Source organism: Alosa sapidissima, chromosome 6, assembly GCF_018492685.1.
Source record: "Alosa sapidissima isolate fAloSap1 chromosome 6, fAloSap1.pri, whole genome shotgun sequence".
Taxonomy (NCBI): domain Eukaryota; kingdom Metazoa; phylum Chordata; class Actinopteri; order Clupeiformes; family Clupeidae; genus Alosa; species Alosa sapidissima.
The window spans coordinates 19,720,914-19,737,095 of record NC_055962.1 but is presented as its reverse complement, the minus strand read 5'-3'; the positions used below and the strand labels follow the sequence as shown (position 1 = coordinate 19,737,095).

General features: G+C 44.5%; 1 protein-coding gene across 4 annotated transcripts in view; it reads right to left on the bottom strand.

Moving 5' to 3' along the window:
• The window catches only part of akap7 (A kinase (PRKA) anchor protein 7), a 32,054-nt gene that overhangs the window by 12,661 nt on the left and 3,211 nt on the right, over positions 1-16,182 (bottom strand). For all 4 annotated transcript variants that reach the window (XM_042096183.1, XM_042096182.1, XM_042096184.1 and 1 more), the window contains exons 4-7: positions 15,471-15,607; positions 13,756-13,916; positions 12,586-12,698; positions 11,010-11,157 (exon numbers count right to left, since the gene is read on the bottom strand). In XM_042096183.1, coding sequence (XP_041952117.1) covers positions 11,010-11,157; positions 12,586-12,698; positions 13,756-13,916; positions 15,471-15,607 — 559 coding nt within the window. The remainder of the gene's footprint in view (positions 1-11,009; positions 11,158-12,585; positions 12,699-13,755; positions 13,917-15,470; positions 15,608-16,182) is intronic.

Here is a 16,182-nt window from a genome sequence, read left to right as displayed (position 1 = left end):
CTCTCTCTCTCTCAGCAGTGCCTCCCTCCAGCTGTGCCATGTTACTTTTTGAGAGACTACTGCTGTAGCCGCAGCTTGGTGCTGGCGGTTGCGTGTGAACCATTGAAAAGGTTTCACTGGCGTAAAAAAAAAACCAACGCCCCGCTGTCCCCAAACCACAGGGGGGCTTCTGGCAACCCCACTGCAGGACACGGAGTCACTGCGGTGGAAGGTGTAGCTGATCAGTACACACAGGACAAGTCAACTGCTGGGGGACTGATCCTCTTACCTGCGTTGGACCACATGCAACAGCCAGACAGTAGCCAGGTTTATTAGGACCGGCACAGTGACATTGGTTGTGTTTACATGCTGGTTAAAGTGAGATAAAGGTTAATGCTTTGTAAAAAAAATTGCAGCTTTTATTGCTATGACTACGAGCTAAATGGCAGCTCTTTATTGTGTTTTATGTCCTTGAGATTGCTTGTTCCACTTTTGACAAGTTAATGATGTTCAGTGTGGTATGATCTCATAGATCTTGTAGTGTCAAGACTGGCTATCAATCATCACAATGCAGACAGAGAGAGAGAGAGAGAGAGAGAGAGAGGAGAGAGAGAGAGAGAGAGAGAGAGAGAGAGAGAGAGAGAGAGAGAGAGAGAGAGAGAGAGAGAGAGAGAGAGAGAGAGAGAGAGAGATTGTGTGTGTGTGTTTGAAATGGGAGTGGTCCCATTTCAGTGGTTGCACATCCAGAGAATTAATAATACCCACAACAAACCCTTCAGATCAATACTACACAACATGAAATATCCGGAGGACGGCGCGGTTGCACGGTTATTGAGGCGCTCCCAGGCACCAAGTCCAGACCAGAAATGAGTAACTGAGAGAAAGAGAGAGAGAGAGAGAGAAAGAGAGAAAGAAAGAAAGAGAGAAAGAAAGAAGGAGAGAAAGAAAGAAAGAAAGAAAGAAAGAAAATAGACAGAGGCTGCACTCTAATAAACCACTATTTTAGGGTTTCCTCCTGTCTGCAACTGCCAGGTTTTGCTCTGGCCAGCGCGTCTCCAGTCGATCAATACTAATCAGCTGGCCTGGACGGAGCGGTGGAGTCGGATCAGGGGGAGGTCATCGTGTCTGTCACGACTGGCTGGTGGGGAGAGCCCTGGTTAAATGCAGCCCAGTGAAGCCATGCTCGGGATCAGGAGAAACCAAGCAGATGGTGCGCTCATCTTGGGGGCTTTGGCTGGATGGAACATATTGTGCAGGGGTGTTCCTAGTCGGAGCCAGACTAAAAAAAATGCGTCGACTGCAAAACATAGCTGGCAGTAGACGAACACGAGTATTTGGAAAAATGATGGGGGAGGCTGGGTGTTGAGGGGTACTTTTGGTGGAGACGGAATCCACTCGGGAAGCCACTCATCCGCATGTGCACCTCTGGATTTTCCTACATTAATTACAGTTGCCAACGATGAGATTTCCACCAAGATAACAGTCGAAGTAGTCAAAGTCAAATCCTGTATTGTAGTAGTGGACATTACAAACCACTCCACAGTGAAATCACTCAATTATCTGAAGCCTTCACCGTGTGTGTGTGTGTGTGTGTGTGTGTGTGTGTGTGTGTGTGTGTGTGTACACATTTAAAGAGCCTTCAAAAAATCCACAATACCCTTTTGACCAACTGGGAAACCACATTCTTGTCATTTGAGTGTTCCTCGAAAGAAGTGCGCTCTTAATATTTCCTGGCCCTGTTCAGTACTGTATGTAAAACCAAGGCAGCCATGGGAGAAATGGCATAGATCGGCGTTCCATGACCAGGCTCAGTGGAGACGATGGAAGATGACGTCTCTTAGGAATGTGTTTGGGAGCTCTCCGCATGCTGTTTTTCACTGCCATTTTCATGACTTTTATTAGCGCACTGGAGGGCTACTGTACATGCCATTAAGTCGACAGCAACGGCGACTGCTGTGCAGTTCTGCAGCTGTTCTCTCTCTGTGCTCTCTCTCTCTGTGCTCTCTCTCTCTCTCTCTCTGTGTGATTTACAGATGCTAGGCCCATATGGCAGGCTTTCCCCATTGCAGGGAGCTTGAGATGCAATTAGGCGAAGCTGTAAACACAAACAGCTGATATTCACAGGCAAACAGTCGGAAATGAATTCCGTTAAGTTCTGGAAATGATGACCAAGGATTCCTGGGTTGGAAAAAACCCTAGCACAAAATCATTTCATTGTGTGAGTGAGGAGATTTTTAGAAATTGAGGAAATTGTAGCTCACATGTTCTCAAAATCGAGTTGCTAAGATACAAGAAAATGGAGAAATTAATAAAAGCACAAAAAAACAGCCACCGATTTAAAAACCAGCAGAATCAGGTTAAATCCATTAAACCACCTCTCGAAAAGATCCATGAGCCTTTTTACATGGCCATGGTCACCCCCAAGGCACCACACACACACACGATTGTATCACAGGTGCCATGAGTGCCATGAGAGGTAAGTCAAACCGGCAGGATGGACTTGGTCCAGTGCTCCAGCACCCACACAGTCTGGGCTCGGTCCGCAGGGAGTCTACATGACTTCCACTTAGGGTCGACCAACTGCAGCTCGGCCCAGGCCGTAAATTTGGGTCACGTGGCGACGGTCGGCACGGAGATAAGCAGCAGTGGTGCCCAGGTTGCCTTCATCATCAACCCTCGCCTCTGCTCTGCTGATTACACCACAGCTATCTTTGTGCTCCTGTTTACTTCCTCAATTCCAGGGATGATGTACATGCCATAGGCGGGGATGAAATAATCACGAGCTATTGAACAGCAGTCTACCACAGTCCACCACGGGAAAATGAATCTTGACTGGATTATTCAGCTCAAGAGGCACCAAGCTTTTTTCTTAGCACTGAACCAGACATACAAGACGCCACACAGGCTTTCATTTCATTAGTCTGAATGAGGCCCCTCGGAATAAACAAATGGCACATGCGGAGTATACAAAACTCATAACCACAAAATACTCGGATTTAAAAAACCTGCCTCCACAGATGAAGCAGAGATAAAAAAAAAATGATTTTACAGAACAATCATGTCAGGACTCATTACAGCTTTTACTATCCCTGCCTTAGTTTGGAAAACACATTTTCTGAGAGAAAACCTTTGCTTTGGATACCAAAACCAAGGCACCAAAACCACAGGACAATTCAACAGACTTGTAGTTGGTGAGGACACACAAACAAAGAGTGTGTTATGTATTTTGTGTGTGTGTGTTTGTGTTTTTTCCGTCAACCATGGGGTCAGAGCACTTCTCTACACGGGCGACTCCCAGGAGCACCGGCTACCATCCATCACCCACTGACCGATGACCTTCACAGGAAAATGAGGTGAATTCTAAAAACAGCTCTTCAGGGACTTCACAGCAGCACAGCAGCTTGTACATGTGGGGGAAAGAGGACCAGAGGGGCCTGCAGATGCGGCGCTCTGCCTGCCGAGCAGTAAGGTGCACTCGGCTCCACAGTGCCAAAGCCACAGTGTGACACGAGTACGAGTTTCAGAAGGCCCCGATGTGCCGGCTCAAAGGCTGACACTCGGCATTCAACACCGACTGTTTAGACAGGTGTGGTTATGCTCTGATTGAGCTCCAGCACCAACTGCTCCTCTGCTCTATGAGTTTCAGTCAGTGGGTGAGAGAGGGCAAGAGAGACAGAGAGAGAGAGAGAGAGAGAGAGAGAGACAGAGAGAGAGAGAGAGAGAGAGAGAGAGAGAGAGAGAGAGAGAGAGAGAGAGAGAGAGAGATGGAATGGAGAGAGATGAAGACAGAGATAAGACAGAGTAGCAGAGAGACTTTGAAGGAGCTCGGAAGACTTCTGTGGGTTTGAGAACTTTGGGTGGGTGAGCTCGGATGGCTTCTGTAGGTTTGAGAACTTTGGGTGGGTGAGCTCGGAAGACTTCTGTGGGTTTGAGAACTTTGGGTGGGTGAGCTCGGATGGCTTCTGTAGGTTTGAGAACTTTGGGTGGGTGAGCTCGGAAAGACTTCTGTGGGTTTGAGGACATGAGGTAGGAAAGCAGACAGCCGTTCTTTGTCTATTGACTTTGCATTGCGTGAGGGGGTGTCCTTGCCGGTTTTTTATTTCAAACAACAGCAAAAAAAAGAAATGCTTTAAAGCTGTTGTGTGACATTATGCAGTAGCACCAAATTGAAGAAGCCAGCATGAAGTGTTTTTTAAAATCAATCAAACCTAGAAAATAAGCGTTTACGGATATTTATTACCTTGAGAGGGAGACCGATTACCTTGTTCCAGCTTTTAATGTGGCTTGCAAGATAATGCTTTATTTGTTTTCGCTGGCTAGCGCAGCCACCACACAGTCTGTTTATCTGCTAATTATCAGTCCTAATTCAAAAAGGCCATTTTTTTTAGGTTCAACATCTTCATAAAACTTTGTTGTAGCTCTCTATGTTGTTGGTTGGTGAATCACAGTGAACACTGAACTAAGTCTATAATTCATCTACAATGCAAAAGAGGGGGGTGAAAGATCTATTGGCAAGTCTCTTCAATTATAAAAAAATATAAAACACACACACACACACACACACACACACACAGACACACACACACACACACACACAAAAACAACACACAATCTGTTTGCATGAACTTTGCCTGACCGAGAACAAAGCAAGAGCAGTCTGCTGCAAAATGGATTAAATTCTTTTTCTGGTCTCTTGCGAACAATCCTGCATATCCCTGACCTACTTCTGCCTCTCATACGCCAGAGTGGGAAACGAGAGGTGTAGAGCGGGGTAGTGTGGGGGGGTGTGGGGTAGTGGGGGGGATTGTCACCACCTCACAACCTGACTGAGGCACCTCATCCAGCTTAGGAGTAACTTTTATCCATTTTATCCTCTCTGCTAGTCCACACACGTAAGGCACTTCAATACTAGGAAACGCACAGGCAAACTACTTGCAAACAATTCAGCAGTCGAACAGTTAGGGGGAGAAGGAGAGAGCTTGGAGGGGCAATCTGGTGGAGGAGAGAGGATTACATCCAGACTGCTTGCACCCCCCCCCAATCCATCCATCCATTCAGCTGTGATGATGAGCTGAGGAAGTAGACAGGTTGTGAGAAAAGATTGTGAAAAGTGAAAAGAGGATTTAAAAAAGGAACAGAAAATAACAATGGGGCTGGGGGGGGGTGTTGTTGTGCCAAGAGCTTGTGGATAAATCCACTCAAACCACCGTCAAACAACTGCAATGAATGTCTATCATTCTTGTTCTTGCACGCACACGCACACAAGCACGTGCACGTCACCATCGCCAGCTTCCCATCACTGTCCCATCTGGCCACTCTCTCTCTCTCCTTCTAAGGAGATCCTACACCACAGCGGTCCTGGGCACAAGCCTGATGCCGTCGCTCCGCTAGCGGTTCAACACACAAGAGGATGGGAACGGACACTGTTGGACAAACACTTCCTGATCCATTTTCATGCGCTGCGACTCGTGGTATTTCTTCCAGTACGCCAGCTTTACTTTCTCACACCGACAGTCTTGTTTAAAACAGCGGTGCTTGGGTAACGAGTGAGCAATAGCTCGTATGGGGGGGAAAAAGAACAACGCAGAAGAAAATATATGGATGGCTGTGGTCCTAACACTGGGGATTTATTCGAACACTTTCAGGCTGGACCAGAATGTCTAAATATTGATGCACCTTGTGTATACACAGACTCAGGAGTAGAAGGAAATGGCTCGTCGCTGTGTTTGCGAGAGCGCAGAGGATCTTTCTTGTCAAACCAGCGATAAGAAAACACCGTCAGCGTCATAAAGGCAAGAGATTGGCGAGGCCAAAGGTAGCCTTTGGTCAAAGGCTGACAAGAGGTTTTACCTGTGTGAGATTGACAAGCATGACAAACAGTTTGATGAGGGGGAAAGAAAGAAAGAAAGAAAGAAAGAAAGAAAGAAAGAAAGAAAGAAAGAAAGAAAGAAAGAAAGAAAGAAAGAAAGAAAGAAAGGGGGGGGGTGTAGAGAATGAGAGAATAAATAAGAAAATCAATTTCCTGTCTAAACATTGTGCCATTTCAAGCCACGTCAATGTTGAAGCATCGGAAAAAAAAGGTCACATTGATGCGGATGCAGCAGCTAACTAGCCAAATCATTCAGGCAATTAGGTTGGGAATGGATGTTTAGAGATCTATAAAGAGGAAGAAGGGAGATGCAGAACATTGAACTGTGCACTGTAACAAATATTGAGTTTTCAATTAAGGAGAGTCTTTAAATCAGCATTTTATATGGCACTTCCCTGTCTCTATGGTACAAACACACCTTTCAGGGGCCCTGGACGCATGTGTGTGTGTGTGTGTGTGTGTATGTGACGTCAACACCCTGATGCGAAAGGTGTGTGCATCAAAGGTAGTTGTCTTTCAACACTCAGTACTTCAGAACTCATCCGGAGACACTGTGATAGGAGTAGTCTCTTAAAACACACTCTCTCACACAGACACACACACATCTTTTTGGACATACACACTCACCAGCTCACGGAGACTCACATTTAACAGTTACCATTGTACACACACACACACACACACACACACACACACACACACACACACTACCCCAAGTACAACCTCATTTACATACCCATAATTATATGCGCACACAAAAACACAGACAAAGACACAAAATCAAAATCCTACCAAAAGCTCACAATGACTTGTGGGGGCATGGGGCACTTTCAAAACCACACTATAAATTCAGCCGCCTGCCTTGCCCACTAATAACCACATCTCCAGTGGTGGACACGATGGCCCAGCCATCCCCACCCCCCCACCCCTTGCAGCACGATTTATTCCCACATATTAAAATATGTTCTCATCCTGAGTATCTAAAAGGGAAATGTATTAGCGGGGGTGTTTGGTTTAAGTGATGATGCACCATAAAAACAAAAAAACAAAACAAAGAATAGAGAGAAAAAAAAGCCAGTGCCTGCTTAAGCATCGGCAGCGACATTCTTTCCTCCTTGTTAGTGCTGGCCAATTGGACGATCTCCAGATGAACACTTAGCGCCGGGTGTGTAAATTAAATTTGATTTCCAGCAGGCAGGAATGTGTTTCTCTCTCCCTCATGTAATGCTGCCAACGGAAGATGAGAAAATAGATCAACCAGCGCTGCTTTCTAAACACAACCTCCAAAACTAGTAACCAAAATTCAAACGAGAGATTGATCTTCACCAGTTATTCTAAACACGTAAGGGATAATGAATTGTCCGCTGGTCATTATCGGAAAAAGTCCCGACAAGACAAACAGGACCATGACGCAAAGTTTTCGGGCAGCACTCTGTAGAGCCGTATAATAAAACGTTGTCAAATATTTCTGACAGAGCTCTCACATTATGCCTTATGTGCACTGTTATAACTGAACCCACTGGATTAGCTCTGTGACTCTAATAGTATGCCTTGAAATAGAGCATTTTAGAATTCCAGCCTCCAGCTTGCATTTTTAGTTCCTGACCTTCAGCTGCAGTTCATGTCACTTGGTTACACCCATAAAGTAATGAGAAGCTTACATATAGCATGTTTGATAAGGCTGTCTGGGGCGGGGAGTGGGTGGTCAGGGTTTGTCTCTGCAAACTCGGCAGACTGGATTTTTTACAAGTCCCTCACCCACCCCCATCCCAAACATCCGCCTGTCCTGGCCAATAAATACCATCTATCTCTGAGTCCCATCCAATCGCAATCATTCGTTTCCCAGTGCTGTGTGGTCTAAGCAAATTCATCACAGAGTCAATGCACCTGAACCCAATCGCACAGGCTCAATTTTCTCCTCCAGTTATCGGTCATCTCGTCCTCTTTATTCACTTTTACACTGGCGAGGCCAAAGCACCTCTGTGTAGCATGAATGCTTTGGACTCAACCCATAAGGGACCAGACTCCTTTGAATCGGCTCTCAGATCATAGGCCACTTTCAAACAGATCCTCCTCACAATCCATCAAACATAACTTAAAAGTCAATACCTGTTCTTATAGAGAATATATAATTAGGTCTGGTGAAATAGCCAATTTAGAGTCCTGTGGGCTAGGCTTAATACACTTAGTATTCTTTAAACTCGGTCATCAATCTTTTTTTCCCCTTCTTCAACAATCAATCAATCAATCGTTCAAGTCAAAGCCAGGTTGTCACATAAATGATTTAAGCTCAACTAAAACCCCTCTATATACTGTATCAGAATAATGGGGGTGACCACTACACTAGTGGTAATCCGATTTTCAGTATGTTTACGCTGTGTGTTATGTGATATGGGCTGTGACGCACTGTTTGTACGTCTAGTTTATTTGATATGCTTACTGGCTAGTAGCAGAACAGCAATCTTACCAACGTATGTCCACAGAGGTGATTGGCTGCTTTTGGTCATGAGGTTACGTCAGAAACAAATGTGTGCTATGCAGGTGGCTATCGATGGGTCCACTGCTACCAGTCACTGTCCTTTCCCTCCCGAAAAATGACTGAAGCTGGCCAACACTATCTACACATCGGCTCTCTATTGGCTGGGGCCTCAGGTCCACAATGTGGGAGTTGATCATTTTTAAGCCCACTTGGTCTCCACAGAGACACTCTCCACCATTCTCACAGTAATCCTGTTAATTAAAAATTACATTACCAGTCTGACTCTAAAGATTGACCTCCCAAGATGCAGTTCAGAAAGTTACCACTAGAGGGCTTCTACTCTGTCCTCTGTTTTGCTGTGGGAGTGCACAGACTGTTAACACCTCGAGCTATTGATTAGTTTCATAAGACACTAGAGACTCGCTAGGGCGTGATGGAAAGGTCTGCCAGAGAGGCCTAGGCACTTCACTCTCAAGCAAAGGAATAGCTCAATACAGTATATGGACAGAATATATCACAAAAAATATATCTGGGAGCAGGTAGTGTGGGGAAAACTGGTCTGAATATGGTACTGCAGACAACTAGTGTCTTCTGTGCACTTAGGAACCAAACTAAACCAAATGTATCAAAGCAGTAGTGCTTGGTAACAAAAAAAAGCATATAATTAAGCAAACCACGAAGGTTGCAACTAAAATAAACTCTCATGGAGATGGTTCATGTACTTTTGAATGAGTCTGCCCCATAAACACAAGGAGCAGCATCACGTTCCAGCTGCATACAACGGTGCCCTCTACTGGTTGACAGACAACACTGCAGTCCTCTCTAACTGCAGTCAGACTTTCTAATGAGGATTAGATTAGATTCAACTTTATTGTCATTGTGCAGAGTACGAGTACAAAGACAACAAAATGCAGTTTGCGTCTAACCAGAAGTGCAAAAAAACAGAAAAGTGCAACGTGATATACAAAGTCTAGGCAGGTCGTACATAGACAGAACAATAAATATAGGTGACACAGCACTCCAAGAATCTCCAAAAGAGATACATAGAATTAGTTCATAATGGACAGTTGTCTACACATATCCCACCCCTTTCTATAATGTAGGTAATGTAAGAATAACTTATTTTAGTGATTTGGGGTGAATATTTGAATTGTTCACACAGATTCACCTGAAGTACTTTTTATGTCAGTATGACCACCCTTATGCCCCCCCATTCACTTGAATAGAAAATTATCAACCCAAAATAACTGCCTGAGGCACGTTACAAAAATGGCCGTCGAGTGGGGGAATTGCCCATCAGGACTTTGCTGCAGTCTTCAGACAACGACCCACATCAGATACCGGACACATTTAATGATGGTGTCCACCCAGATAATGACATTATGCAAGCATGTGGTACAGTGCCTATAAAAAAGTATTCAGCCCCATGCTAAAGTTGACTGAAAAGAGGAATAAAAAAAAAAAAAAAAAAATCACCAATTTTCTTTGTGAATGAATAATGTATCGTAAATAAATAAATGTTCTTCATTAAAATACAGGGTGCATAAGTATTCATACCCCTATGTTAAACCCATGTTGAATTCCCATGATTTTGTTTTATTCCTCTTTTTAGTCAACTTTAGCATGGGGCTGAAGACCCTTTCAACAAGGTAAACAAAAACAATGCTTGAACGTTCTATTTGGGCCCCAATCTACTTCCTCTGCATTAAGATAACATATGGAATGTTAAAAAGGAAGTCTTGTGGGGCCAACTATGATGCTGATAATGGTACTCTCTTGAAAGGGTCCATAGGCACTGTATCTTAACATTAGCAATGAGGAGAGCTGATCTCTGATCAGCAGAATAAGGAAGCAGAGCCGCATCAGGCTAAACGATAGTGAGTGAATGAGAGTGTGATTATGAGGCCACTGGCTTCACAGAGTTCACAACAGCTCTAAACCCAGAGCTCAGCTGGCAAATGGGAATGCCTGGCTATGAGCATGCAGACTGAGATGACAGCTGTTGGCCACATCAGGGGAGGTCATCTGTAGTCCACGTGTTACAAAAAAAATTACTATTTTGCTGCCCGTCAGTGGTCATAAAAAGCAGTACATCCAAACAAGCAGCAAATCATCAGGCAACAAGACATCTTTCAGCACATTAGTTGTGCAATTGACGTCCCTGAGTTCGACCAAATGTTTGAAATGTAAATTACTGCATAAACTGATAACAAAGCTGTTGGTATTAGATAATATATATATATATATATATATATATATATATATATATATATATATATATGTATATATGTATTTATTAATTAATTTCATACCTACTATCAGAAATCTACAAAATAGATTGATATCCAATTGAATATCCAAACCCAATTTGAATTCACCAGTATTAAAACCAGTAAAAAGCATGAATTTAATATCAGTGACAAACTTCAGCACACAGAAGCAACCACACCAAACTCTGATCAATTTCCTACCTCACGCCACAGAAAGTAACAGGGGGCGACGCGTAAAAACAATTTTGGAAGACTGGTCTATTTTCTTCGAATGTACGCAGCGCTATCATGTAGCCAGTTCCATCATCAGTTCCATTGATCATAGCGGAAGCCAATTGCCACAGCAGACGCAAGGCGAACGGAACGCCCAGTGTGGCCCCCCTGTAAGCGCATGCCGGTGGGGTGGACTCACCGAAGCTGACGGACTTCTCGCGGTGGAAGTAGCCATCGGGGCTCTTCTTCTTCAGCATGGAGCACAGGTCTAAGCGGGACAAGGTTTCGTCCCCAAATCGCTGTTGAGAGAACTCGGTGTACAGCTCCGGGTCCAGCTTCTTAATGCCCTGGTGGAACGCAAGCCAGCGAGGAGATGTCTTCAGATCAGCAAGTAAGTAAGTTATCTCACATCCGCACATGTCCACATCCACACCCTGTACACATGCGTGCGTGCGCACAACACACACACACACACACACACACACACACTCAAACACAGGTCATTAACACACCTGTATTAAATACTCACACTAACTATTCACTTGAAGTACTAAAACACACACACACACACACCCACCAACCTGCATTCAAAAACAAAACAAAATGTCTACAGTCCTAACAAACAAACACACACACACACACACACACACAAAAAAAGCACAACGCAGAGGAACAGTGTGTACAGACAGGGGCTACTGCTGTCTGTTGGTCTTTGATAACCCTTACAACAGGAAGGGAGTCATCAACGTCCCAGTGGAAAAGATTCCAAGTCGGCCCCTCTCTCTCGCTCGCTCTCTCTCTCTCTCTCTCTCTCTCTCTCTCTTTCTCTCTTTCTCTCTCTGTTCAACCCTTCCTTCTGTCCTCTCCTCTGTCCCTCAGCCCCATCTCTCATTCCTGTCCTCTCCTCTTGACCTTATCTCTCTGTCAGGACAGGAAAAACTTCACTAAGAAAGTGGCGAACGGCTTCTCTAAAAATACAACTCTCTTTGCGGCTGAGGCGAGTCTGGCGGTGTACAGTTTGCTGGATGAGGGGACAGTGGCTGCCCTGGTGCGTAAGGACAGTGAGACTGATTGGACGTGAAACAGCCCCAACCAACCCCCAACCCCCGGGTACACACTGTTTCTGGGTGCTTCTGAACAGATTGCTCCATTTGGCAAAATTATGCATGCAGGTGGCATCTCACTAAACCAGGAGCTTAAACTGCTAAAGATCCCTCTCTAATTTCATTGGGAAAGACTTTTTAAAATTGTGTCAGATTATGGTTTTTTTTCTCTGTGTTCTTCCACCCACGCCAAACATGTTAAGTGCTAAGGGCACCAGTCACAAGGATGATGGAAAGCACGGAAATTATATTGCATAATAACACACACACTATTTTTTTCTGCTTAAAAAAAAAATCAGTAACACACACACACATGAAAAATGGCCAGTACAAGCATGGAAGATAAATGCAGTGTTACACCAAGGGAGAAAAAGCAAAGTGAATCAAGAAAGGCAAACTCAATCAATGCCAGAGAGAGTGAGGGTCTCATTTAATTATACACTCTGAGCCCTTTACCAGGATCCAAAGCATGGCATTTTAGCACTCTAGCATTCAGAGATGACTCAGCCCAAAATCTGCATCTCAGTCAAATTTGCACGCCTTCCGTCTACTTCCTAATTCCTAGTGCACATGTGCCTGGTGACTTGGCGGATGGTGTTGTGGGAGAGGGGAGGAGGGTGGTGGGTTGGGAGGAGAGGGGGAGGGGGGTATCAGCGAGCCCCTTTAGATTACCTGACTCCTGAGTTTGGGTGCCCGGGAGAGCTTCATGAAGGTCAGGTGAGGTTTGAAGGCTTTGTCGTCCGTCACAGCGATGCCACGCTCCACAAACGTCCGCCTCACTGCCTCTGACGGAGAGAGAGAGAGAGAAAGAGAGAGCGAGAACCCAAAGAAGAAACGTGTGAGAGGAAGATAAACAGGAGCGCAGGACGAGACGGCAGAGAAGAAAACAAAACAAAGCGAAGGAGGGAGGGAGAGGGGGAGATAGGGAGGGAGGGAGAGAGAGAGGGAGGAAGGGAGGGAGGGGGGAAAGAGAGAGAGAGAGAGCGAGAGAGAGAGAGAGAGAGAGAGAGAGGGATAGACACACAGAGCGAAGCAGGAGGACATCGCCTGCTCCACTTGCACAGGGGATCGAGTCAGCTACTCTATCCCCAGTAAGATGAGCAGATAATCAATGAGCGAAGAGGTGGGGGAGGAAGAGGAGGAGGAGGAGGAGGGAGAGGCTTCAGGGAAGGGGAGGGGGTTGTCCAAGGTGGGGGTCAGCTCAGCCTAAGCTGGTCGGGGATGGGATGGGAAATAAGATGGGATGGGATGGGCCATGTGTGGACATTAGCAGTAAAGGGTGCTAGCCTCATCCCTGCTCTGCTCCCCCTAGCTTTTAAGGAGCCGCAGACGCGCCTTCAGACACAACAACCGGGCGCGTGTCATACAAAATAAATGAGCTGGGCAAAAATAGCCACGCATCTGCAAGGAAGCTTCGATTTAGTGCCACATCAAGCTAACTCTCTCAATTCATCTTAAACACACACACACATACACTCCCTCAGACACCCGTAGACATACATACAATCACACACACACACACACACAGATTCAAAATAAAATGACACACAATGGTCTGAGACATGACCTGGAAAATATCTACTAGTTAGAGAGCTACACTCTTAAAACGAATGTGTTTTAAGAGTGTACTATTAACTCTACTAAGTTTATTTGCTGGATGGATAGAAGAACAGATGGATGTATTGAAGGAATGAATGAATGGAAGGATAGAGGAGAGGTAAAGTGAAACAGTTTGTCAGAATTCTCTCTCTCTGTCTCTCTCTTCTTTACACACTCTCTCTCACACACACACACACACACACACACACACACACAGGTGAGGTTCTGGAGAAGAGCATTTACCTGCAATTTCTGTCAGCTTGTCAACGTGCTCCCCCTCTGTGAGCTGGACGAACACCACCTCGTTCTTGAAGCTGGTCACGCCAGAGAAGGGCAGCACCAGCTCCCGGCCCTCCAGCAGCTCCAACACGCTCTGCCTGCTGTGGTCCAGAGCACATGCTGCCCTGCAAGTCTCACACACACACACACACACACACACACACAGATCAGCTCCATATGCTTAATCCTGATAAAACACGCCCTCGGGCAACCTCAATACACACACCCACATCTGCAGAAGTACACACTACTAACACACACACACACACACAATTAAAATATGTTTTTCTGAAAATGCATTTTGAAAATGCAAATAAAATACATGTAGTAACACAAAAATCAGACACAGTCACTAGACTGTGAACATCTACATAAACACAGGCTATGCACAGAAAGACACACATTTATGCAAAGAAATGGCTGAATACAAAAATCCCACTAACAAACTCAAATGGACCCACTCAGCTCTGTAACCACGACACAGTTCTGTGGTGCTTGACCACCTTTAAGGAGGCTCTTAAGAATAATAGCGGGCTCCTTGCTGATTGCTTTGGAGCAAAAGGAGACAACATTTACTTTCAATTGCAGCTACTCTGCTTGCTGCTTGATTTCTGTCAATTTCAGAAGTCACAAACAAAACAAACATAATTTAGACGCAACAAGAATAGAAAACAGCTATGGCAAGCCTAGTGTTAGAAAAACAAATAGTACCCTCCAGAATTATTGGCACCTCTGCTAAAGTTGACTAAAAAGAGGAATATAAAATCATCTTTTGGAAACTTATCTTAATGCCTTAAGTAAAAAAATGAGGAAATATCCAACCTTTAAGGACACTGATTTTCTTTGTGAATGAATAATGTATCATAAATAAATAAATGTTCTTCCATAAAATACAGGGGTCATAAGCATAAGCACCCCTATGTTATTCCCATAGAGTCATGGATCTAGGGTACTATGCATCCTGATAAAGTTCCCTTGGTCTTTGGAATTAAAATAGCCCCACATCACATACCCTTCACCATACCTAGAGATTGGCATGGTTTTATTTCAGTTAGCCTATTAGCTGGTTTGATTTGAATTGAGCTCAATGAGCATAAAAATAAAACCATGCCAATCTCTAGGTATGGTGAAGGGTATTTTAAGGAATAACATTTATTTATTTATGATACATCATTCCTTCACAAAGAAAATTGGTGTCCTTAAAGTTTGGATATTTCCTCATTTTTTTACTTAAGGCATTAAGATGACTTTCCAAAAGATGATTTTAAATTCCTCTTTTTTGTTAACTTTAGCAGAGGTGCCAATAATTCTGGGGGGGACTATAGCTCTGCAAACAGAATGAACAAAAAGGTGCCTGTCAGACAGTCCACTCCAGATCTCACACCCAGTGAAGGAGGAGCTCTGCGTGCGTGCGTGCGAATCGGAGAGAGTCTGCATGCGTGAGGGACTGTTTATATATATATATATATATATATATATATATATATATATATATGTATGTGTGTGTGTATGTGTGTGTGTGTGTGTGTGTCCATTTATGAGTGCATGTGAGAAATAGAGGCAGCATGTGCACAAGAGGAAGTGTCTTCATGTGTGTGTCCACAGCGTCAGTGTGTGTGCGTGTGCGTGCGTGTGTGTGAGAGAGAGCATGCAAGCGAAGAGGAGGAGGTGGCACTCACGAGTCGACTTGCTCCTGGCTGCCCAAGTGGGTCACCAGCAGCGTGATATGCAGGCTGCCGGTGGGGATGAGCGCACGGCTCAGCCGAGGGTCTCTCCGGATTACCGCCGCCTGGACTGCCTCCACCTCCGCCTTAATCTGATCCACACACACACACACACACACACACACACACACACACACACGGTCAGATGTCTTCAGATAGGACAGGTTTCTGGCAGATGGAATGGGTTTCCTTGGTTCCCCATTAACCAAAATATCGTTACAGTTTGGTCGTTCCATGTCAACTCACCAAGTGCCAACAGATGAAGATGACTCATCAGAATTAGATTATTCATTATTACTTTATACTAGCTAATCAGAATTAGATTATTCATTATTACTTTATACTAGCTAAATCTGCATGAAGGCCACAACTTAAACAAGTAATTTTATAGCCGTACACAGCCAAATGATCCTTTTAACAGCTACAAAGTCCCAGGGTATGCTTACGGTGGTGACAGTAATATTTTAATGTGGGACACTTGATTTCGGAAAACCCATCACTTCCACATATCAATTCTCATAACCTTCACACTGAAATTTTATCAATCATTTATAGAATTCAGTGAAGTTTGATAGGCTGAGCTTGGCACAGGCAACAAACTAGATAATGGCTTTAAGTCCTAGAAGAAAAGTACTAATATCTTTCATGCCTGACTCCTAAGATAAAG